Source organism: Protopterus annectens, chromosome 7.part0, assembly GCF_019279795.1.
Source record: "Protopterus annectens isolate FY-2018-M chromosome 7.part0, PAN1.0, whole genome shotgun sequence".
Classification (NCBI taxonomy): domain Eukaryota; kingdom Metazoa; phylum Chordata; order Ceratodontiformes; family Protopteridae; genus Protopterus; species Protopterus annectens.
This window is the reverse complement of record NC_056739.1, coordinates 308445667-308472435: the sequence shown is the minus strand read 5'-3', so window position 1 is coordinate 308472435 and position 26769 is coordinate 308445667. Positions and strand designations below refer to the sequence as shown.

Genomic DNA, 26769 nt, shown 5'->3' with positions numbered 1-26769 from the left:
GAGTATTGCCTTTTTTTGTGCTATTTCTTAGTTGCTTATAAATCTGTTCATTGGTAATGTTTTTGTTAGTTCTCCACTTAGCCCAGGATTTATTTCTAAGTAGAATTTTTTGTCTGGTTTCTTTGGAAAGCCAGGGGGCTGGTTTGGCCTTCATTCTAATGGACCTTTTGGGTGCATGCTTGTCAAGGATGGATAGGAACGTAGAGTTTAGATAATTGACAGCCTCCTCAAGAGGTAGAGTTTTTAGTGGGTTCCAGTCACAGGCACTTAGTTCATTTTGGAATGCTACTGGGTTAAAGTGTTTATTGGTACATACGATTCTGTATGTGGGGGGAATTGAGATATCTTTTTTCTGTCTGAGGATGTAGGTCAAAGTATGATCACTAATGTCGTCCGGTAGAGTTCCTACATTGTATGTTTGTGCTTGCCTATTTATTAGTATCCAGTCTAGGGTGCTCTCTTTGTTATTTGGTTTATTGATTCTGGTTGTAGAGGTGATAGATTGAGTAAAGCCATGAAGGTTGATATGGGAGGAAGGATTATCAGCATTGACATTTTTCCAGTCAGTGTTAAAATCTCCAAGTATAATAGTTTCTTGGGGGTAAGTTAAGGACACCCAGCTTAGAATATTTTCTATAGTAGAGATGTTATTACCTTTTGGCAGGTAGATGCAGATGATATATAGGGATTTTTTTTTTGGTTGATTTGAAGTTTGGAGATAAGTATTTCTGCCTTACTATCTTGAGGAGGGTGGAATGGAGTAGTGGAGATTTGAAGTCCCTCTTTGAACAAGACTGCTACTCCCCCACCTTTATTTTTTATACAGTCAAGTCTCAGTATATTATACCCTAGGGGTAAATGCAGCCACTGAGTTGTATTTCCTTTGGGATTAAATTCCTAAATCCACAACGTCACAATTTGAAATGCCTCTTTGCTCATTCAAAATTTGCCCTCTCTGATTTGCTTTTGAGGTTTGTCTTGAGGTTGACACGGTGTTGGAGATATCAGGTACTCCTCCGTTTGCTTTTATAACACTGAGCTTGTAGAGCATTCTCTTTCTAATTAAGAGATGGGTGGCCAGTAATTTCAGCATAGCACAAAAACAAACATTCTCTTTGACTACTCTTTTGGAACTCAGATATTTGTATTTCACATTATTATTTTTAAATCTGGTATTTTACATCTATTTGATTTTGTTGCTTTCAAGTGGATTCTTTTACTGAGCAGCACTTGGTTACTGAAAAAAAATGCTGCAAATCCAATTTGCTCTAATCTTTCAGGAAGTACGTTTGCATATAAAGACTGTGCGACTGGCTTACTTTCTGGTACAGCACCTATTCATGTTTGGTTGTATATACATTATATAACTACTAGTAATATTTGTATTCTTATATATTACTTTTTTCAGATGCAATCAGGATTCCTACTGTTTCTTTCTCACAGACCAAGGCAAATACAACAGCATTGCAAGAATTTGGTGACTACATTCGTAAAGGTACTATGAAGTAAAGAACTTTTTGTTATTGGCATATATTTAATGTTTGTTTTTCCTTACTGAAATAGAATGTCAGATTTGGCAAAACATGTATATGAGGTTTGGTTTCTCAGGCTATGTAAATGTGAATCATTTTTGTATTGAACTCAAACTAGATTGTGTGAGCTATGATTCTCAGGTTTTGAAAGAACAGTAAATTAACTTCATATAATAGAAGCAGTCTGTTGTGAACAAAATCATTTTCACAAAATTTTATTGGGACTGCATAGCATTGGCAAGATCTTTAAATTAGAAAAGTTAATAGAGAGTTCTGACTACCACCCAGCTGATTCAAGTTCAACTAAAGGCATGAGCTCTAGAAGAGCTAGATGGGGGTGGGGTGGGGGAAGAGTGACTTTACAGGTGCGCCATCTCTGCAGTAGAGAATTTTTTGCTATATGAAATATGACAGATGTGACGCACCACAGACACTGGAGGATGGTGCCATAATCTTGTGGCAATTGCCATTAATATTTTGGCATTGAAGGGGGCCCAGAGCTAACTGACATTATATGCAGTGATGCTTGTGACATCCAGTAGCTGTACCCAGTTAAAGCATACAAAAAAAGGAAATCCTTGACATTCTGGCATGCAGGACAGCACATGTGCTGCTAACTGCATCATTCCACTTAACCTTCCCAGCCTGCCACTGGTGTGGTCCCAGCCCTAGGAGATGGTACTAGGACACTGAAAGTAAAATTTGTGCATATGTGCTGATGATTAGTTGGAGGGCATGTAAAAGGGGGACAAAGAAGGAAGAAACCAAAAGAAAAGTTATTAAATGGTTCAGAGGAAGGGCATCTACCCACAGTACACTGAAGAAGACAGCTGTTAGAAAAGTAAGGCAGGGCCACAGTTCTGAGTATCCTTTACAGGAGGGATCATTTTATAATCAATGTACTAGTCCCCTTTGGGTTCTAGGAAAGCTGCAGTTGAGCATTTTCAGCAATAGGCGGAACTGACAATACTACCTCATACATGGATTAATGTACACCATGAGCAGTGATCAGACCCTTAAGTGTGTGCACCAAGGATGTGGATATTTGAGTAGGACGTAAATGAGAAAAAGTACCATTCCCTCAGTATAATAGCTTCAAAATGTTTTCTGTGGAGCCTTACTTCAAGAAGGAGAAATAAATGTACAGCAGTCTGAGTTTTCTTGGTATCCTAAAGTCAACAAGAGAAGTAGTTATAAACCTAACTTAAAAATAAATATGTTGGACATAGACTGCATACTCAGAAGCCTGTTTTTTGTGCAGTGTACAACAAATCCACCGTGTTATGCATATTGAATTTTTAAACTGAAGTACTTCTGTTTTGGGACTGTTTTGCAGAAATAAGCCAGGAGTGTATGAGGGCCACTGTGGAATAGATAATTAGATAATCATAATATTCCTGAGATGCTGGGCTTCAGACCTCCAAAGTCACGTATTGTTTCAGACTGTATAAGAATGTCTGCCATTGACCAGTGAAGGAGGACTGTGAATCTGAATTCAGTCAGTCACATTTACAATGTAAGAAATCACGGGAGGTTTATTAACTGATTATGTATTTTGTTGTATGTTGTACTTGCAAGAGTTTGCTATTTGCCTAACTTTTCAAAGTCGTACCAGAACTTCAGCAAAATTGTTTACATGAGAGTGTCATAAATTTATGGAGCCATATATCTCTAATTAATTTCAGAACAAAAGTACCAAGTACTACAGTATTACCGAGTCAGGCTGACTATAACTTCAGATGTTGACAGCATGCAGTGCTTGCAACACTGTGTATGTTAGTGCAGTTAGACTTGTTATGGTGCAATATGTATTCATGGTGACATTTTTAGTTGTCTGCCTTTAATTATTTCATGTCTGATTCCATTGACTTCAGAAGGTTAAGCACTTGTATATTTATTGCTCCATGTCATATTTGTTTTAATTAAACAAGAAACATCTTTTTTAAATTATCACTTATGACATAGACAATCTAGGTAGTCATTGCCAGTCAAACCTTACATAGCTCCTTCAGATCCCGCCTTCCTTTAAACCTTATTCCTCATCTGCATGTATTGTTCCCACAATTCCTTTTTTTCTATGCAATTTGCACATACCCTTTTCTAAACATCCCATTTTCAGTTGTTTTATCTCTGTTACTATAGTCACTGTTTCTAGTACAGTTGGTTTAGACTTTGATTTCCATTGCCTAGTAATTGTTTTGGTACCACCATAATTAGACCCAGCAAGGCCTTACTATGTCTAGGCAATTCTGATTCTGTAACATAGCTCAAAAAAATAATTTTCTTAATCATACAGCTTTGCTTACCCAGTATTGCTGATAGAGTAGTATGCAGGGAATTTTTAAAGTCTGCCAACTCATTACTCTCCCAGAAAATATGTTCTCAATTATTTCTTTCGTTCCTATCACGCCTCCAACATTTGCTATATACCTGAGGAAAAAGTCACATGGGGTATAAAAATACCAAGGTAAATGCTTTCAAGCAAACATCCTAAATCTTTTAGACTTTGTTGAATATTTGGGAGATATACATATATCCCCCATTGTTTGTCAGTAATTGATATCAATCTCTAGCCTGCAGTCCAAATAAATTCTTGGCCTCTTCCCATTCTATTACATTTCCCTCTGTAATTATTTGCTCCTAATACCTTGGCTCTTTTGCCAGTTTTCTCCAATAAATTCTAGACCCCTCTTGCTTCTTTTCTGTATCCCTAATTGCAGTCATCCCACTTGACAGAATATCCTTTCTCCATTCCCATGTTGGCTCAGTTCTTAGAATACTTTCTGCTAATTTACGAATGTAATCTGTATGGTTATTCTCCTTAAGGATCTGCATCCAAAATCCCACTCTCTCATTGTTTCTTGAGCCCCCCCCCCCCCCCAATTTCGTTTTCTTGGTAATCTTTGTTTGGAATCATGACAGCCATTTGCAAACACAAGTTTTTGCATATTGTTCAGTTTAAATGGCATGGACATTTTGTATCCTTTCTAGTTCATAAGTCCATAAGCAGTGTACAGTGGTCAGGCCAGATGGTTAACAAGGAACACTGATTCCTTCAATATGTTTTATAAATGTTACCTATTGCCCATGTACTGAGATCTTAGATATAGTTAAACTACTTGACAGACCAATCCCCTTAGTGAATTGTCATTGAATATTCTCTAATTTATGTAACTGTTCTTGAATATGCATGCAAAAAGCACCATTGTCTTCTGAAACTGATCTTTTATACGTCTTATAAACAATAGTAAGACAGTCAGCATCTGTAGTAGATAGTGATATCAAAATGTACCCCATCTTTTTTAGAGCCTTACTGCAGACATAAGGAACATGTCTATCAAATAGTAACGTAGAAGAAATTGCAATACCTAAATCCTTATATAAATATGGGATCTATATTAGAAACCCGAAAGCTGAATTGCGCAAATACGTTTACATCGACACATAAATGTCGATGTATGAAAAGAGCGTACAACGTAAATGGCGAAAGGGAGAACGCCGAACATATTTCCTCAGCCAGCAGGGTGATCATGGGGATGAGGAAATAAATCCTTTTCCTCACTGTAGTGCAGTCTCGAAGTTGGTATATTTAGGTAGGGGGGTGTGGGGGTGGGGGCTTGCCCCCCTGCAAAAACGTTTAGAAAAGTGTTTTAGTTTAGGTTTTTTTGAGTTGGGTTTACCTTACCTGTATGAAGCTTTTGCTTCCGGTATCATGTTTGGCGTTCTCCCTTTTGCCATTTACGTTCGCTCATTTCGCACATCAACCTTTATATGTCGATGAATACGTATTTGCGTAATTCGGCTTTTGGGTTTCTAATATAGACCCATAAATCTGTAACTGACAATTCATTACCAAATAAGCTAAAATATCCCCACTGCAATTTATTAGTGAAATAAATAATATATTTATCATAGCTAAAGTTTTGAACTCTCTGTTGCATGTTCAGTAAGTTTGCTCAAACAAGTACTAAAATGTGTGTTTTTCTTCCTCACTCGACATAAAAAACAATGTACAGCCATCGTCATGTTTAGCCAAGCTTCCCTTTGTTTTGGTATGGTAAAGGAGACAATGTTACAAATAAGTCCCAAAACAGACCCCTGTGGAACACCTGACTGTAAAGGTAAAGACTTTGGTAAAGCACCTTTATATTTAACTCTTTTATGTCCATTACAAAATCCATCTGGCTATGTAATCCTTCACATTTAGACTTTTTAAACATTTTCCAATTACTAGCTGAGACAGACAGTCAAAGGCTTTAGATAAATCTAAAACATAAAATACCAGGTGCTAAGCTCTGTTCCTTAGCTTCACTAATATTATTATAGAAGCTAATTAGGTTTGTGAGTGTTGACCTGCTTTTAAGATAGCCATGCTCTTCAAGATCCACTATATGAAGGAAAATTCCAGTCATAGATAAAAGGTCAGTAATACATCTCGCAAAACCTTTAACAAGCATAGAGGTCAGACTTACTGGCCTACAATTGCCAATGTCCTCTTTTCCTTACCTTTTTGTATGTAGTTACATGGGAAATTTTCCACTCTTCTGGGACATAACCTAGTTTTAAAAAAATTATTGTATTACTTAACAACAGAACAGGTGAACAAATTTTGCCAATAGCAACGTCAAAATAAAATCTGGCCATAAGAGTTTTTTTTTTAATCTTGTATAAAGCATCCAGATAGAGTTTTCTGTAATACACTGGCATAATCCACATGGCATAAACAAGTCATGGCTATGTGTGTCCAAATTATCAAGATTTTTTAACACAAAATGCTCAATAAGTTTATTAGCAATAACATTTGGATCACAGACTTCACTCTCATTAATTATAAAAATATCTGTTATTGATAAATTTGTATATCACACATTAACTTATTCCCTCCAGTAGCCTTCTTTTAAGTGTGTACCTTTAAACTCCCAGTGGGTGTGGCTTCAGCCTTGAAAAAATGAAGTTATCACCTTACAGTTCTACCAAATACTAATTGATAGAAGTCATATAGCAATACAGTTGTGTTTGCTGTCATGTATGCGTCAAGATAAAATAGTCTGATACCTTGTATGTAGCATGGTTTTGGAAATATTAATGCAAATATGAGCAGGCAATATTTGATGCCTAGAGGTGCAGCAGGAGGTAACTGCAGAAATGCCTGGAGACGTCACTCTGCTGTAATGAGTTATATTTATAAAAAGCTTTTTTTGTTAGCATCGTCAAATGAGTTTAACCTCATAATCACTCCTCATCTGTTTAATTTTCCTCTTAAGAGTCTTGTTAGTAGTATTATGTATCCTTTTATTTCTAATAGTACAATATATCTTATAAACTGCAAACTGGCTTCTTTTGCCTTAACAATCTACGTAATGTCTTATTCCACCAAGGATGTTTATTATTCAGCTCCCCATTACTGTTTTCAAACTTCCTAGTTGCTTCCACAGAAGAAGACAAAATGTTTACTAACAGCTGATATTCTTTCACTACATAATTGCAAGTTAATTTTCCCCAGTCGATTCCCTGAATAGCAGTAATTAACTTACCATAATTAATTGCTTTATAATCATACCATGTCAAATAAATTCCCTTGTTACACTTTCGTTTAAATTTACAAAGTATCAAATTATGATCTGATGAAGAGAGAGGTAATCCTGCATTAGTAATGACTTCACAACATTATTAAGCACATAATCCAAGATATGAATAACAGTACAAGAAATGATCTTAAGTTGGACCATCTCTCTTATTAAAACTATATTCAGAAAGACTGACTTAAAATGACTATTATTGAGTTTACCCATGAAATTCCTGGGTAGTTGAAATCCCCCAGTAAAACAATATCTTTATAATCAAGAACTTTTACCATCCTATTCAAATAACTAATGTCTGTCAATATCCATACTTGGTGAGTGGTAACTTAATGCAGTATTAATGGCAAAATTACCTTGCCTTAAGGAGCTAGTACATAGCATAGACTAGATTCATATCTGATGAGTCTAGACTGTATTGTTACACTTGAGCACTATTCCAGCCATCTTACATTATAAGGGCTCTGCCTGCAGCTTTATGGCAAGTGTGTAGTCTGAGCCTCATCTGAGTTGGAGATTATTGGAGGAAAGCTCATTGTGTGCTTTCCCATTGGTAATTTAGCCTAGTGTTTAATTTTTGCCTGTATTTAAGCCTTGCATTTGTGCAAAGCTGCACACAGGGCAACAGAGTTCAGCAGTGCCCTATATAGCAGCAAACGCCTTGAAAGACAATTTCCTCATGGACATCTATTAGTGATCCCTCCCAGGCTTCCCTGCTGCATTGCGGGAAACTCAGTTGTACACTGAGAAGCGTTGCCATAGTTTTCACCCCTAGCCTTCAATAGGATATGCCCCTTTGTTAATCCTAGAGAAAAATCTAATCAAACTAACCCACTCCCCATTAGTAATTATGGTAAAAACCTGCCATAATGGATGGTCAGTTTTCAACCATTTTGCTAACCAACCTGATTGACGTGGGCATCCTAAGGCAATGTAGTAAGTACCTTGTGTATACTGACAACCACTTACTCCTAAAACAAACAATATGTGAGAGATGTAATTACACTTTGAATATGGAATCAGTTCTCTCACGTAACAACAAAATGGACATCAAATGGGTTGTCAGAACACACATCACCTCTCACACAAAACAAGGTCACAACACATAATCCCACATACATGGAGGTACCTGATAGAAGCTTACCAAAAGGTAAGTGACCTCTCAAGCACAAACCACTTGCACATACTGCAAAGCCAATAGAATCCACCACACATGACACACACACACACACACACACACACACACACACACACACACACACACACACACCAGTGGCTCAGCAAATAAGCCCATAAGGCAAAACACCTCAAAACCAAATGTCGTGAGCATAGCCAACTCCATAATGAGGCACACACATATCCCCCTCACCAGGCTGGAGAAGGTCATGGTCAGCTGCCTGTCGGATGCAAGGATCTGTCGAATCATGCACGCACTGGAGTCACTCAGCAACAATTACTGTTATGAATCTACACATTGGGGTGAATGACTTGAGACGTCCACTCTGAACTATACGAAGAGAGAAATCACTGAACTCTCAAACTGTGTCCCAGGCATATATGTCCCTAGCCCTAAGCAGCATTCTGCCTTCACCCAGGATGATGCCACAATATAGAAAAAAATGATTGACTTCAACAATTAGCTTAGCTTCTGGTGTCAATCCAGGGGGATGCAGCATCTGTAAACCTGAGAAGACATGGTGACAGACCATGCTGCTTTGCCAGCGATGGTCTTCACCACTCTCCTGTAGGCTTTTGGATACGGTCAAAGATGCCTGCCTACTCCATGGTGGCTTTTTTAGGCAATATCAAAACAACAAAATTTCCAACATAAAAAATCCAGTTGAGGTAAACTCAAGGTTATGCTGCTTAATGATTGGAGCCTAAACAATAAACTGCACTCCCTGGAAGCACTCCACCTTAGAAGATGCTGACATCTGTACAGTCACTGAGAGATGGTTCAAGACCCCAGAGAGCACCCCAGCCATGCAAGGCTACAATGCCTTCCACATGTTCAGACCCCAAAACAAGTGTGAAAGAACCAAAGGTGGAGGTGTATCCATTTTCATTAAAGCCAAATACACCTTGAGACTGGTTAAACAGTATGCCCTTCTTAAGCTACTCCAGGTCCAGCTAACCATAGGTGAAACACCCTACAACATCATTGCTAGCTATGGGTCCCCTACCATGAACCAAGAGAAGCACACTGCCTAGCTGGACTTACTAGAACCACTCACTCACTATACAGCCAAACACTTTGGTCGTGGGAGATTTCAACTATACATCCATTGATTGGGTGACATACACTAGTGCAAACATGCTCACCCTGAGGTTCCTGGATTTTGTCAATACAAACACCTGGAACACCTAGTCTGCACCCCCCACAAAGGGCTCAAATTTCATAGACAGGACTCTTCAATATGGGTGATCATTGCACTACCCCCTGTGTGCTGCCCTCCCTAGTAAGGTCAGACCATGAAGCTGTCTCATTCAAAGTAACTGTCAGACCTGAAAGCCCCACAGGAGCAAAAAAAAAAAATGAAAAATTTCTCCAAAGCAAATTACAGCCTACTAGGCAATGGTATAAAAAGCTTCAACTCCCCTGCTAACACAGCCAACAATAACTCCTATGCAGAGGACTACACAAATGCCCTGTATAACCACCTAAACAACTGCATAGACTCATGTGTACCTGATCAGATCAAAACTAGGTCCTCCCCAGAAAAATAGGCCACCCCGGTGGACCTCAAATATAAATAAATTATATAACAAATGGAAGAAACTGATGTCTAAGAACAAGAGGGAATTTACTCAGCAGAAGAAAAATACCATCCACAGCTTGAACAAGCAAATCATATATCTTGTAAAGTCCTCTAAAGCTAGTTAAGAAGCTAAATTAACATCCCTAGGTAAGGGCAATCATAAGGCATTCTTTAGCTATGCCAGAAATCGAAAATGGAATGCCCAACTATGTCCTGAACGCATAGTGGATAGTACCTCTCTTACTGAACCTGAGGAATCTGCTATCTGGCAGATTTGGCACAAACTTCACCCCCTTGTCCCCACCAGCCATACCCCAAAGCTTACCTGACACCAGTTCTCTACATAATATCTCCAAAGAGCAGGTCATATCCATGTTCTCCAAGGCCAAAAACACAACCTCTATGGGACCAGGTAACATCCCAGGCTGCTCACTAAACAATATAAAACAGGACCTAGTGGAACCACTTGGCACTGTCTTTAACCTCAGCCTGAGCATTGGCTTTGTTCCAGCATAGTCAAGAACAGCAACAGTAATCCCCTTGCACAAAGTTGGTCCATCAGCTTGCCCTGGGAGCTATAGACCCATATGCCTCACTAGCCTTATCTGCAAGGCCATGGAAAGAATCATCATGGACCTTATCAATAACTGGAGAGGTGACCTTTAAACTCTTGACCCAACCCAGTTTGGCTTCATTAAGGGTAGATCATGCTTATTGAGCTCTGATATCATTGAGAAACTCTCATAGCTGGGGATTAACCCATACGTCACTAGATAGGTAGCCAACTGGCTCACCAACAGAATGCATACTGGCAAAGTTGGGGATTCAACCTCTACCAGTAGACCAGTTACCAGTGGCATACCACAAAGATCTGTGCTGGGCCCTCTACAGTTCTGAATCTATTTCTCGGAAGTCCAGGTGAAAGTAGATGCCCTTTGGCTTACCAGGGTCGCTGATGAGTGTAAACTGGGTGCAATCTTTGAGTCCCCAAATGTTCTATTGCAAAAGGGGCTAATGTAGATAAATGATTGGTGCCAAAGCCACGGACTAAAACTAAATGCAAAAAAGTTCATTATTATCCCCTTTGGCAAAGAGGAAGTCCCTGCAAATTACAATATTGACAGCACCCCCCTAAACTCAAACCCAGTGGTGCAAGATTTGGGAACACAGTTTGATAACAATCTAAACTTTGATCACTGTGTGTCCACAGTGGTAAGGAAAGCCTTCTACGTTGCTCATGTCATAGCCTTGGATGCAATGCCCTTACTTAAGAATGTTATAACTCCTCTGTACTCAACTGTAGTAAGACCACTGTTATAGTACAATACTCCCTTTTGAATGTACCTCACCAGACACCTGTAGCAACTGTAGAGACCACAGAGGTTTCTCACCAAGAAAATTCAGGGTCTCCAAAACATGACCTACATAGAAAGACTGGAAGACCTGTCATTGTATTATGTTCAACAGGCTGCTGAGACCATCTGTGTAAATGAGAGAGGGAGGAAGGAGAACATGGGGAAGATCTGGATATCCAATAAAAAACACAAAAAGCAAACTGTAGAAAGCACCACGAAAAAGAATCTAGGAACCAAACTGAAAGACACTCCATTATATTTAGAACACAAAATCAAATTAAAATAAGCACTTTCATTTTCAACCATTTTAAAACTTCATCAGACATTAAAACTTCCATTATGTACTGCTTTTAAAACCCTGAATGAAGTCACAGAATAGGTTATATCCAATCAAACTGCTGCTAGAGTCAGGCACCCCTTAGGCAACCCTTCCTATAGTGACTATTCTAAGCTAAGAGAATGTGCATTCTGATTGAACCTCACATCAATTACATTATTACTTGATTTTACGGCCTCAGCTTGAGAATTGGTGCTGTGCTGACCTGTTCATTCAACCATGGCCAGCACATGAGGTTTTATTGTGAGACTGTCTCAAGTTGGATAAATTTAGGAAAAGTGTGCAGGAAGTAGCACAAAGTTATGGCCAGATAAAGGAAGCATAACAAAAGTCATGTTATTCTTGAGAATGCCAGAAGGCAGAGAAAGCACTATGGGTGGTGAGTTTTGCCAAAAAACGGTTTTAGACAAAGGTGATAGCAGTTAATCTTTGTTCAATCATAAACCCTTAACATTAACTTTCTACTCTAAGACATAGATACCAAAGATGGCCCAAGAACAGAGCCCTGGGGTACACCACTGGTGATGGGTCTTTTGGAGGAGGTAGAGCCACCCACCCTAATTTCTTGGGTTCTGTATGTGAGCCAAATTGCTATCCATTGAGTTACATAAGGATTGGTATTTAGTTGGGAAAGTTTATTAACAAAACCTGAGTGTGGGATGGTGTTGAATTCCTTAGCAAGATGCAGATATGTGTTGCATATTGACTTTTCCCCCATCCGTTGTTTCAGTAACCTTCATAAAGTAGTTGATTTATGTTGAGCAGGCAGGACCTGCCCTTGACAAAACCAAACTGGCTTGGATCAAGAGTTTGTAGTTTATTTGTGCCCTTGGTTATTTAATTCTATAATGACCCTTTCCATAGACTTACAGATGAGACTGGTCAGACTTATGAGTCTATAATTACTTGGGTCAGTTGATATCCAACCCTTTTGCAGGGGGATGGCTATTGCTGTCCTCCAGTCATCTGATGCATAATCTGTTTGAAGGCTGATGTTGAATAGTCTCTGTAGGTAGGTTGACAGGCCCTGTTTAAGGCTGGTCAGTAGGAATCCTAGTATGTTATCTGGATAGTACCTTGAGTACTTGTTCTTGAGAGATTTAAGGGAGAGGTGTAGATCGGGGTACATTATCTAGGAATGTTGGTGTGGAGAGGGTAGTAAAGTCTGAGCTAAATGTATCCACTAGTAGGTTGGCTATGTCTTCTGGGTCTACGTAGGTGGTAGAGCATTATTTTTGAGATTTCTAACATAGTAAAAGAAGGTTTTGTGGTTGTCTTTTGCCTGGGTGGGTGTGTTTACCTGTCATCTGGTTTGGATGATTTGATCAAGGAGCATTTTTGGCATATTACGATTTGTATTTATTTTCACATGCAACAATGTTTTTTGTCTTGATGTAGAGCCTGTCTATATTTGGTTCCACCACAGTGGTTTATTTTTGAATTTCTCATTATATTTTCCCTGGAGGCATAGATAACCTCTGTGCAGCTGTCTATATGTGTAAAATGTGGTGGTAAAGGATTCTAAATACGTAATGAGGCATCAGGTTGGGAGGGGATAGTGTCCCTTATGGAAAGGGTTAAATGTAAATGTTCCACCTGTTCTGGGTTGTTTCTATCTAAATTGCAAGGGTAAAAATTCAAGGGAGCTACAATGGCTAGGCTTCTAAATATCCTCAAGGTTCAGTAGCCTAGTGCGTACCTATGAACCTAGAAGTGGGGGAGTTTCCTTTAAAATAGGAGGCAATACATAGACAAGAATGAGATCACATCCAGAAAGGTGATGGGGCCTGGTATTGGGTAGTGTGGCCCCTCAACTGCTACACACAGAGGGAGCTTGAATGTAATGTATTGAGTAAGTAATCAGGACAGCTGTGAATAAGTGCTTAAATCTGCATTATGGTAATCATGTAGTGATGCCCAATAAGTTTATTCAGTGTTATTGGGCTGATATTGATCTTACTTTACATATAAGTTGTGTTGTTTTTATTTAAATATGGTGCTTATATGCATTCTCTGTTTGATGGAAGGTTGAATAAAGATGCTTGAAAGTAGAGACCAATCAAAACAAATACAAATTATAAAAATGGGACATTACTAAAATTTTGGTTAGATATGCACCATGATAAAAATGTAGTAGCATATGTTGAAAGATGCTGAGTGTAATAACTGTTGAGTAGTATGCTTATCAGAAAAAAATGTCATGCTGAAAGTAGTTGTATTTAGTTTTAAGACACTCTTTGGCTATTACTTGAAAATCAATAAAAGCATCTTAAAAAAGAACACCCTTCAATGACTTTAGACTGCATTACCCTGATCATTAAACAAGAGCCCCTCCAAACAAACAAACCCATCAACATTACACTCTTTCTCCAACTGCCTGTATAGCAGCTTGTAGCGCTAACACTGAAATAAGTGTTTTCTCAGCTTGCAGACAGAACTGGACATGCCATTACACATGATAATGTCTAGTCATGGGTAACTCCATTCTGAGACACACACATGCAACTGTCAACAAACTGAGCAAGGATAGGGTGACTGTAAGCCATTGCTCTTGTGATCTGTCGAATCCTGGCATCAGAGTATTCCAAGTCCCTTTACCCCAGATACATATCTGACATGGTTGTTGTGCCATTGAGAGTGAATGTTTTTAGACTCATCCATGGATTATATAAAATATGTCGGAGGCTGGTATGAAATTAGTCTTGTCGAACATTCTGTCATCTCCAAAAGTGATGCCATAAAATAAACAAAAGATATTTGACTTTAACAATTGGCTTACTTATTGGTGTCATTCTGAGGGGTCCAGTGTGTATCTGCCTGGAAGAAGACACGTGAAAGTTTTACCTGATCTGCCAAAGCTTTTGTATATTGGAAAAAAACTTTTATCTCCCATCAGTAAAATCAGGACTGTATAATGGTAGCAGTGCTCATTGCTAAAAGCCTGAATAATTGCACTTACAAGCCTTCCTCACCTTGGAAAAAATATATATTTGCATCAGCACCAAAGTATGGTACTGGTATAGCAACAACAAACCCCTCTCGACCAGGGTTCAGTGTCTACCACTCATTCAAACCTAAGTGTGAGGATGACTGCAGTACAGGTGAAAGGAATCTCATCACTTCAAGATTTGTATTGCAAGACAATAACAGTGAGCTTCTCCACATACTAATTTCCTTTAATACAACTGTTGCTATATCCTAGCCAGCTAGAGAAGCCTATCTCTGATACCCACAGCCTACAAGGCATGCGTAAACAAACCTAGAATCCAATTACATCGAAATAGAATCCCTCTCCTTCAAACCTAATATTATTCTGCTATCCATACAAAAACTGTAAACTTACACTGCCACAAACAAATACTCAGACTGCTTCATAGATTCGTCATTGTGAACTCTCTACAGCTGATAGTACACTTCCCAACTAGGACCTAAAAACTACTGGACCTGGTTTCACAAATACAACCCCATTATGCTACATAACCATAGATGTTAAGTTGTCCATCTCACCTTTGTTCTTGCTATTTAGGTTTGAAGCCGATCCTCGGCTCCGACTCGGCCATCTTCTATAGCTCAAGAGCTGTTTACTGGCCCGAGGCTACCCCTTATCCCAGAATGCCCAGCGTCAGCTACCCAGATCTCATTTGCCACTTCAGTTGCGAGATTGCTTTGTTACTGGCTCAGGCTTAGTATACTTTTTCTATTAATATGTGCTTGCGGGCCTAACGACAACCCTCAAACGAAGGGCGCCCATTCCTATTAATATACTGTTGTTTATTCTTGAATTTTTGTCAAGTTTTTGTCAGTTTTTTGTTTAGATGTATTCCTTTATCCCTTATCGCTTTCTTGTGTATTGTAGCTTTGTTGGCCATCGCTCCATAACTTGCAGGCCTTCTGTTTCCCCTGAACTCGTTTAAATTAGAGAGTTCTCCCCCCCCCCCCCTTAGGATAGCCGTTCAAATTGGAGCTTTTCTTTCTGTTGCTTAACTGTAAAAAAAATATATATATATGTTTCTTGTTTTTGTAGTATAGCCTTTTATTATTGTTGTTGTGGTTGTTGTTACTAAAATGTGTAAAGATACCAAGGTATCTGGCTTCAAAAAGTGTGACTCATGCTGTCAGAAGATGTCTCTGACAGATGGGCACACTAGTTGTGTATATTGTTTGGGCACTGTTCACCTGCAGGACTCCTGTTCTGTATGCCATGCATTTAGTCCAAGGATCCTGCTGGAGCGCAAAAACAAATTAATCCTTCGGGGATTATTGAAGCCTCTGGATTCTCCGGCTAAAAGTACTCAGCCAGCGAAATCCCCTAAGTCTGTCAAGCCATTGGCTCCACCTTCGGAGCCGACCCCTTTACTTGACCAACCAAGTATGTCGGTGCCGGCTGGCACCGACAAGACAACTCCTCCGTCAGCTCCATCTGATACTTCGGAGCCATCTCAGATCCATAAGAGACTAAGATCTCCATCCTTGGAGCCCATCCATTCGGCACCTCACTCTCCCTTGTTACAGAGTGAATGTAGCCACCATTCTTCCACTCCTGTTGATCCTCTAGATTATCAGATCATGAAGTGGAGAGAGTAGTAAGTAGGTTGCTTAAGTCACAGCCACTAGCAAAATTACTGTCTAGCCCACCTCAACAGCTATCAGCTCCAACCGCTTCTATTTCCGTTCTTCCTCCGACTACATTTAGCTCAGAGCCGGAGACCATGGATCTGCAGGTAGTAGAACCGTTGGCGCTGATCATCATCTCTCCTTCGGTTCTGACGTCGGCTCCGATTGCCTCAATTGTACCTTATATCGAGAGATCTGGGTGCCGGGGCTCTCTTGTCAGCTCTGGGGGGGAGGAGTGGCATCGGACCCTTGTCCGACCCTGTTCTCCCCCTCGGAGCTTCGGCGCGGGTGAGCTTGGCTCCTACATCGGCCTCAGAGCCGTCACCCTCGACACGGAGGAGGACTCTTGTTTCTTCGGAGCTGGAACCATCTCTGCCTAGATGCCGGGACGCCTTCAAGTTCATGTGGAGTGTGCTGTCCCCTGAAACAGCTCAACTGTCAGTTCCATCAGCTCCTCCCCCCCGTGGTGTCTGTGCCAACCTCTACTCCTCCTCCAGACCCTAAGCGTACGGAACCTATGCCCCAGGACACCCCATTGGGTGATCCCTCTTCGTACGAAGCCTCTCCTGATCACTCAGAGGAGCCTCCCCAGAAGAAGAAGTGCAAGAGGAAGCACATAGACTCCCCTGAGTCTGTCACCTCAGATACAGACATGGATGAATCGGAAGGGACCCCAATGTCTTCCTCTGAAGATGTTTCCTTTTCGGACATCCTTGAAATGCTTAGGCAGAGGAGGGACTGGACTTCCCTAGCCCCTACTGAGGATGAGTCTGTATACCTGGACACATTTGGTTCCTGACCTTCCACCTCCTGGGTATCTCCTCCTTTCGATCCACTCATGTCTGTAGTGGCTCGGAAGGCTTGGTCAGCTCCAGATTCTGTGGAACCTACTCAGAGGAGACCAAACACATTTATTACAGCACCCCAGGACAAACAATTCCTCTCCAAAGGTGTGCCTGTTGATGCCATGGTGGTAGCAGCAGCCACCAAGAAAGAGTTAGCAGAAACCTCTTCATCTGTTCATCCTCCAAACAGAGTCTCGGACAATGGACAGCTATGGAAAGTGAATGTTGGCTTCAGCAACCTTTTCAATGAGGTCCCTGAACTATCTGTCATTTTACATGGCTTTAAAGGGATCTCCTGAAAGAGCTTGGAGATACTCTTCAAGATCCTACAAGCCAAAGTAGCTTCTCAGCTTGTGGCTCTTAATTCCATAGTCAGCTCCTCCATGAGGCTGATTTCTTATGCAGCCGATGGTGCGAGTAGAGCTGCAGGGACAGTTGTGGCTCTCAGGAGACATGCTTGGATGCGGCTGTGTCATTTTGCAGAACCCTTTCAAGTGTCCTTCACCAATACTCCCTTTGATGGCTCCTTTCTCTTTGGGCCTCAGGTGAAAGACACATTGACCAGGTGTGAGCAGGAAGGCAAGACTCTCTCTGCTGTGGGAGTCCGTTTTTCCACCCCTTCCTGACCTTATCCCAAGGGTCAGAAGAGTGGAAAGATGTGGTTCCAAAAATCCCAGGGACCCTTGCCTGACACACGTGGTGATTTTTTCCCCCAGGGGCAGAGGGGGAAACAACAATAACAGATGCCACCCTCGTGGCAGAGGGGGACCGCAGAACCAGGGTGACAGAGAAACCTTCTCTGCCAAGCCCTTCCAGCATCCCTGAAGGGTTGCTTGACTGCTCACCTCTGGAGGCAGTTGGGGGAAGACTTTCACTGTACCCAAAAGCCTGGCAAAATATAGAGACAGATGGGTGCTATCCATTATATCCGGAGGTTACAAAATTCCCTTCCATCGCTCCTCAATAAAATCAAAAAAGTCCATCCCAGATGTCCCACCCAATCTAAGGGATCAAGCAGTCACAGAAGTTTCAAGACTGCTAGAAAAAAGAGCCATTCAAGAAGTCCCCGCAGACTAACTACAATCCGGAACTTACTCAAGATTCTTTTTAGTACCAAAAAAGACAAGGGACTGGAGACCAATACTGGATCTCAGCAGATTGAACAAATCTATACAAAAAGAAAAGTTCCAGATGGTGACACTGCAGTCCATTTTCCCCTTTCTGGGTCAGGACAATTGGATGTGCTCGATAGATCTCCAGGACACGTACTACCATATCAAGATGGACAGATGCTCTAGGAGATTTCTTCACTTCCAGGTAGGGGCCATTCATTACCAGTTCAGAGCTCTGCCCTTTGGTCTCACCTCAGCCCCCAGGGTGTTCACCAAGTGTATGGCAATAGTCACGGCTCACCTGAGGTGTCACGGATTCCAGGTGTTTCCCTATCTAGACGACTGGCTCCTGACTGCTACCAGCAGGCATCAACTCTTAGAGGCACGGGAATATACAGTCACATCATGCACTCAACTAGGCATTACAGTAAATTTCAAAAAATCTGCCTTGTTGCCCTGTCAGTCTATCACATACATAGAAGCAGAATTAAACCAAAAGAAATGTTTGCAAAATTACCACAGGAAAGAGTTTCCACTATTCGTCAACAAGTGTTAATTCTAATGCGGAGCAAAAGGATTCAAGTCAGATATGTCCTCCAAGCTCTAGGCTCCATGGCAGCTGCCATTCTTCTTGTTCCATTAGCGCGTTTCCACATGAGAATCCTTCAGTGGCTTCTTTTCACGCAGTGGTCTTTCCAGGAGCTACCCATGTCTCACATGATCCTGATCACAGAAACAAGCAAAAGGCACCTTTCTTGGTGGATGATCTCCCCACTAGTAGTTCAGGGCAGACCTTTCATACAACCCCCTCCAGTAGCCACAGTGACCACGGACGCCTCCCTGATAGGGTGGGGGTGGCATTATCTAGGCAGGACAGTCCAAGGCACTTGGCAACCTCACGAGTACCATCTGCATATCAATGTCCTAGAAATGAGAGCAGTGCTCTTGGCGTTGCAAGCCCTTCAAGACTATCTTCCTTCCAGGACCATTGCAATCCAAACGGACAACATGTCAGTGGTGTGGTACATCAACAAACAGGGCAGAACCAGGTCTTACCCCTTGTGTCGAGAAGCACTCAGACTGTGGCAATGGGCGATTTCCTCCCAACGTTTTCTGATAGCAACGCACATCCCTGGGAAATCCAACGTCATAGCGGACAGGCTCAGTAGAGCTATCCTCATGCATCACGAATGGTCTCTGAATCAGGAAGTTGCGGATCTTATCTTCTGCAAATGGGGACAGCCTTGCTGTGATCTATTTGCCACTCCTCTCAACAACAAATGCAGCAGCTACTTCTTCCTACTTCCTCTCCCAGGCCATATACCCAGAGATGCTCTAGTCCACGATTGGCCTCAGGGACTCCTTTATGCTTTTCCCCCCTTTCCCCTAATACCAAGACTTATACAGAAAGCAAAATTGTTGGGTTGCAAAATGATCCTCATTTCCCCATATTGGCCTCAACAAATATGGTTCCCGTTCCTGCACCTCCTCCTTCTGGATCAACCGTGAATTCTGGACCCAATTCTAGATCTTCTGATTCATCAATCAGGCGGTTTGCACCAGTCCCTTCAAACTCTCCAGCTCACAGCTTGGTTACTCCACTTCCAACCTTAGCCAGGCTTTCCAGTATCTCTCCAGCAGTCCGTGATATTATTGTTTCCTCACATAAGTCTACTACAAGGAAAACATATGCTAGTAAATGGAAATGGTTTTCTTACTGGGCAGAATCTAGAAATTTGGATCCCATCTCAGCCCCAGTCCATGAAATTCTTGAATTTCTAGCACAACTCTTTCAGTCTGATATGGCTTCCACTGCCATTAGAGTTCAGCTAGCTGCCATTTCTGATTTTCATATTGGTATGTCATATTTTAGCATAATGTCTCATAAGCTCTGTAAGGCCTTTATGAGAGGAACATCTCTTCTTAGACCCCCAGTCAGACATCTTCCTCCCCCTTGGGATCTCAATTTAGTTTTAGCTTCCTTAATTTTGCCTCCCTTTGAACCGGCAGCATTATGTTCCTTAAAATTTCTTTCTTGGAAGACACTTTTTCTGGTTGCTATTACTTCAGCTAGATGTCTAAAAATGTCAAGCACTATATGTTCATCCTCCTTACCTGGTGTTTCACAAGGACAGAGTTTCCCTAAGGACCAACCCATCCTTTATTCCTAAAGTCTGCTCAGAGAGCAATTTAAATCAATCCATAGATCCTCCAGTTTTCTTTCCCAATCACAGCAGCAAGGCAGAATACAAGCTCCACCAACTGGATGTGCACAGGCAATTGCGTTTTTACCTCCATAGAACTAAGGGACTAAGAAAATCAGACCAGCTTTTTCTTTCTTATGCTTTCAACAAACAAGGCCTTCCAGTTTCTAAGGTGACCTCATCTAGATGGTTATCTGATACTATTACCTTTATTTATCAGTTACGAAATAAAGAGCTACCAGTTAAACCAAAAAGTCATTCTACTAGAGCATTAGCTACCTCTGTAGCCTTTCAGTATAGGTTGCCCATAGGCTCAATCTGTGCAGCTGCCACTTGGGCAAACCCTCACACTTTTATCTCTCATTACAAGGTGGATATGGTCTCCCGGAGCAGAGCTTCCTTTGGTTCTACGGTTCTAAAGAGTCTGTTCCAATGAGCCACTTGGGATTTTAGGTACTAGGGATGCTGTCCCAAACAGCAAGAATGAAGGTGAGATGAACAACTTAACATAAAGAAGTTACGTACCTACCATAACGTTCCATGTTAGTTGTCTTCATCTCGCCTTCCTTCTTGCGTCCCTCCCTCCTTCCCCCTTCCTAGAGGATTGAGAGGCGTTCCTTTTGTTTTCACTGGCTGAGTATCTCCTTTTTACTTCATACAGGTATTTTATGACTCTTTCCCTGGTAGGTGTATTGAACAACCGGTTTTTAAGTATCTGGTTACTTCACTTATGTCTAATGTGCGCTATCACAAACGAGATCTGGGTAGCTGACGCTGGGCATTCTGGGATAAGGGGTAGCCTCGAGCCAGTAAACAGCTCTCGAGCTATAGAAGATGGTCGAGTCAGAGCCGAACCCAAACAGCAAGAAGGAAGGTGAGATGAAGACAACTAACATGGAACGTTATGGTAGGTACATAACTTCTTTTTATCCCCATATCTAGCATATACAAACTGTCCACAGCATATACCCACAAAGTAACAATGAGAATCAGTTTGCCACATTACTTCTCCTTTTATGCCATTCATACAGTATCACACAATTGTGCTTCCCAACCATTGCACTACCTTTAATTTAAAACTGCAAAAATCCAGAACATATTCACGTTAGTGCTGTATAAGTGTAAGACAACTAACTAAAATAACTTCCACTACCATAAAAAACACAAGTAGCAAACATCCTGCTATCTTGCATTAGTGAAAACCTCAGCACTCTTATATTGCCCTCATTATTTTCTACAGATGACAATGAACTGAATCCTGGACTTTTACATTTTATTTATTTTATTTTTTTATTTTACATTTGTTGACGGGGCTAGTCTAACTGGATACATTTCCATTTTCAGTAGAGGCCTGGGGAGAAAAGCTCCAAGAAAAAAGTACAGTAATAAGAAGATGATCGGATTACTATAAAGATAAAAAAAGTTCACTAAAGTTGAAACATAGAAGATATTTCAGCACATTAAACAGTACATAGCAAACAATTATTTACAAAAATATAGGACAAGATTTTAACGAGGCATAACCTAAGTGTTTTCCTGGTTTAAATTTCCTGCCTATATTTAGACTTAGGAACATTATAATTAATAGAGAATTTCCTGCTTATATTTGCACATAGGAAAGAAATAAATTAGTATAGATGAAGAGTTAAGGAGATATTAGTAGCATAGTTGGAAGCTAGTTAGGGTTATTGCATGGGCATAGCCAGTGCATCCTAAGGAATATTTTCAGTTTTTGTTTAAAGAGGGGTAGGGAAGGAAGAGGAGTAAGTTCACTAGGTAGAAGGTTCCAGATTTTTCCTGTTGTATTAGAGAACAGGGAGTTGCCTGCCATGTTGTTAGGCTTACTTATGCTGATCAGTAGTTTGTTTGATGAGCGTAAGGTATTAAGATTTTTATAGGGGATTATGAGGTTTGTGAGTATTGGAGTATTGTAAGGCTGGTTGAGGATTTTATGGGCAGTAGTAAGTTGGTTAAATTGAACTTGTTTTTATAGTTCAAGCCATCCTAGCTGTTTTAGATTCTGACAGTGGTGAGTTCTGAAGAGATTTCCAGTGGCAAATCTGGCAATGTTATTATAGAAGCTATCTAGTTTGAGAAGATTATTTTTAGTCAGGTTAGTATATATAGGTAAGGCATAAAGAAGTGTGGAGATTAGATGGGAGAGGGCAATAGTAGTTCTTGCTATTGGAGTTAGAAAAGGTTTGATCCTGTATAGGGAGCCAATTTTTCTATTAACTGTTTTTATTGTGTTATTAATATGCGTGTCAAAGTTAAGGTTATTGTCTATTGTAATACCTAGGAATTTGGTTGTAGAGGCAGGGGATATGAGGGTACCATTATTAGAAGTGACAGAGAATTCTATTGGCATGGTTTTACGGGTAGGAATAAAGAGCAGGAGCTTTGTTTTTTCGGGATTCAAGAGGAGACCACATTTTAAGAACCATGATTCCAATGAATTAAATACATTCTGAGTTAAGGATTGCAGTTCAGGTGAAGATTTAGCTGTGCAGATTAATGTAGAATCATCTGCATATTGTATACAGGTAGCTAGAGGAATAGCTAAAAACAGATCATTTATAAAAATGGAGAGTAAGAGAGGACCTAGAATGGAGCCTTGGGGGACACCCATTGATACTGGCAGGTGGGATGATAGGTTATTCTCCCAGAGAACAGCATGTTGCCTATTGCTAAGGTAGGAACTGAACCATTTTACTTCCAGTGTATCAAGAGAGTGTGACTTGAGAATATTCATAAGCAATATATAGTTTACCATATTGAAAGCTTTTGAAAGATCAATAAATAGAGCTGAAGAGAGAAGATTGTTGTTACGGTTTCTGTTAATGGTGTCAGTGAAGGATAAGAGGACAGTAGTGGTACTATGGAATGGCCTAAACCCATGTTGGTTCTTAGCCAGTATATTATGTTAAGTGGTGTAGTAGCTGATGATGAATGCATTTTTCCATTATTTTAGCTAGGGGGGATAGTAGAGCTGTACACCGATAGTTAGAATATTAGAGTTACCACCTTTATGTAGGGGGATAATGTGTGAGATTTTCCAGATGGCTGGGATGGTTCCCTCATTAATAGTTCTGTTTATCAGGATGGATATAGGATAAGCTACTGCTTTAGCTGCTTTTTGAAGGTATTCAGCTGGGATCTGGTCCACCAAAGGAGTACAAAGCTTCAGTCTTTGAATGAGTTTGTAAATGAAATTAGTTGAAATGGGTTGCAGTAGGAATTTAGGAAGAGAGCTAGAAGCCGGGGTAAGAAGGCTGGAGATATCCGGGGATAGCTGAATGGCTAGTGATTTAATAGCTTCTGTAAAGAATGTATTAAAGGCATTTGCAGTTTGGTTGGGAGTTTCATGGTTGGCACCTGTTGGGATTGGAGTACTGGAGTGACCTGGATGTATTAGTCTATTGATACTAGCCCAGAATTTTTGAGGATTATTTTGGTGTGCTTGCTGCATATTGCAGTAATAGTTTCTTTTGTCTGAGAGTATTGCTTTTTTGTCACATTCCTCATATGTCTAAATGTTTGCTGATTTGATGTGTTTTTGCTTGTTTGCCATCTAGACAAGGCTTTATTTCTGAGTAGGATTTTATGCCTTGTTTCTTGAGAAAGCCGAGGAGCTGGTTTTGATCTAGTAATGATGGTACGCTTGGGTGCATGCTGGTCAAGGATATCTAATAATTTGGGGTTAAAGTATTTGACAGCCTCTTCAAGTGGAATGGTTTTTAGAGGAGACCAATTGCAAGTGCTAAGTTCACTCTGGAATAGCTCTTGGTTAAGATGCTTGTTAGACCGTATAGTCCTATATGATGCTGGGTGAGAGATGTCAGTTCTGTGCCTGATTATGTAGGTCAGAGTGGTCACTCACATCATCAGGGATAATACCTACTTTTTAAGTTTGGTGGTAGTTATTAGTAAGAATCCAATCTAGGGTGCTTTCTTAATTGTTTGGTTTATTAATTCTAGTAGTACAGCTGATGGTCTGGGAGAATCCATGAAGGATGATATGAGAAGTGGGATGCTCAGTATTAATGCACTTCCAGTCAATATTAAAGTCCCCAAGAATAATAGTTTCTTGTGGAAAGGTTGATGAGACCCAGCAAAGAATATCCTCTAGGTAACTGATATTATTTCCAGGGGGCAAATAAACACAAAAGATATATATGGATTTGCTGGAATTAAGTTGAATTTTGGAAATAAGGACTTCTGCATTATTGTCCTTAGGTGAGTTGTAGGGTGGGGAGGTAACTTGGAAGACCATCCTTAAAGAGAATTGCTACTCCCCCTCCCTTTCTCTTTTTATGGTCTTGTCTCATAATATTGTGACCTGGTGGGATAATTTCATTATCTGGAGTTCCTGGTTTTAACCAAGTTTCTATCAAATGTAGAATATCAAAAGAGTATATGTCCAGGAGAGAATGGAGTTGGGGAATTTTGTTATTAACACTTTGGATATTGAGATGTGCTATCAGGAGTGAGTTGGGGTGTTTATTAGGTGTGTGTGTGTTAGAAGGATTGGTAGTAAGGAGATCAGTAGATATGACATTGGCTAGGCCATGATTAGAATGGATGTCTCCATTTACTAAGGACTGCTTTTTTAGTGTAAGCAAAGGATAATCTATGTTACTAATTAGACACCAAATTTTCTTGGTTAATGGATTATTATATTTAATGTGAGCCAATCTATGGTACTTTGCAGTTAGGTATCTAGGTGTGGATATTTATGTTGTTATGGGAGAAAGTAAGGATTTGTGTGGCTGTTTGTTTAGTTGGGTAGTGTAACTGAGAGTGTTGTAGGTGCTCGAAGAAGGAGATGGGCTGAGGTTAGAATAGATATGAGAGTAACAACGAGTAGTAGTGTAGTTAGTGTAGAGGTAGATTTATTAGGCATGGTGATACAAATTGCAAAAGGACATTGTGAGTAGGTAGTAAAGTTCAAAGACAGGATAGAGAGGTATGAGTTGAAGATAAACACTAAGTGTTGGGAGCTGTGATTGTTTAAGTGGAGATGAGGGTGTGGTGAGATTATTTGATTTGTTGGTAGGAGAGGTGGGAGTGGCTAAAATGTATAAGGCTAGGATCCCTGCGGGTGGGTGGAAATTGGGGGTAGGGTAGGGGGAGTGGAGTGAGCCCGGAGGCAAATGGAATGGGAAGAGACAGGTGAGGGATGAAGGTCTAGAGAAGCAATCTGTGAAATGCTGATTGCTGAAGGTAGGTAAGAAGGGGATGAGTGAGGGGGATAGAAACTCAGTAATAGCTAGTAGGAAAAAACCTTGGTAGCTATAGAGAAAGAAGGAGGTTAGAGTGGGATAGAATGAAGAGCAAGAATAGGGGGGAAAAAGGCTGTTAAGTAGAACCGAAAAGGAGAGGGGTAGACATAGGAGAAAAGAAAAGGTAGAAAGTGGCGCCCCCTAGTGGGCAAGGATATGCTTGCCAGTAGTTCCTAAATGGGGTAGCTGGACTAGGAATACAGTAGGAGATGTAAGAGGGATAGAGGAGGTAACAATAAGGGAAAAGAATGAGAGGTATGTAGGTTACAGAGTACAGAAAGGATATGGCTGCTGGCTGACCTGGCTGGGAAGTGTGTTTTAAGCCTTAGTAAAATACTGTTGACAAAGTTAGGCTTTACTATCAGCTGTAGGAGACCACATTCTTTCTTTTTCCTTGAAGTGGTAGGAGTGTGGAGTTTATATAGCAGTAGTCCTTGGTTTAAGGGTAGCACAGCAGGTAAATTAAAGTGGGGTAGGTTCTTAATTCTTAGAACAGGATACGCAGGCTGGAGATCTGGGTAGAATATAGGGGAGAGAGAGAAAAATATGTAATACAGACAAACGGTAACTTAGCAATAAGGGTACAGGTAATTTCAGATAAGCAGGAAAACATATATACATTCACTTGGTAAGAAAGCAGTAAAGGCAGACATATACTAACTAGATATGTCTCATTGTTAGGAAAGTAGCTGTAAGCACTGAGTCGGACAGTGAATATAAAAGTTGCTATAAGACAAACCTGAATAACACATGTTAGTATCTTAAAGACAAACTAATACAGCAATAAAACAATGCTATTTCAAAGTTCAACAGATAAAAATAGCACACTTCCCGAGAATTTCAAATACAAGGTAACATTAGCCTACAGCAGTTCAGTGAATAGCACAGCTCTTATTATAGTAACTTTTTCCAGGTTTACATTAGGTTTACAGCATGACATAAAACGAGCACATAGCAGCAGTTAAAAACAGCAGTAAACTTCAATTAATCACTGGGTACTACTAAGTACTACTAGGTTAGCAAGGGCAAGGTAACGAAAAGATACAGTGCACACACTGCACTATCCTGTGGCAGTTAAACCTGTGACTGAACAGCGTTTGTGTTTTAAATTTAGTGCACCAAGTGGTCTACAAGTATTATTCCTTTTTAA

At 40.5% G+C, this 26769-nt stretch overlaps 1 protein-coding gene across 3 annotated transcripts in view; it reads left to right on the top strand.

Annotated features, from left to right (window-relative positions):
* Positions 1-26769, top strand: part of PM20D1 (peptidase M20 domain containing 1) — a 486974-nt gene that overhangs the window by 30723 nt on the left and 429482 nt on the right. For all 3 annotated transcript variants that reach the window (XM_044076838.1, XM_044076837.1, XM_044076839.1), the window contains exon 2: positions 1409-1495. In XM_044076838.1, coding sequence (XP_043932773.1) covers positions 1409-1495 — 87 coding nt within the window. The remainder of the gene's footprint in view (positions 1-1408; positions 1496-26769) is intronic.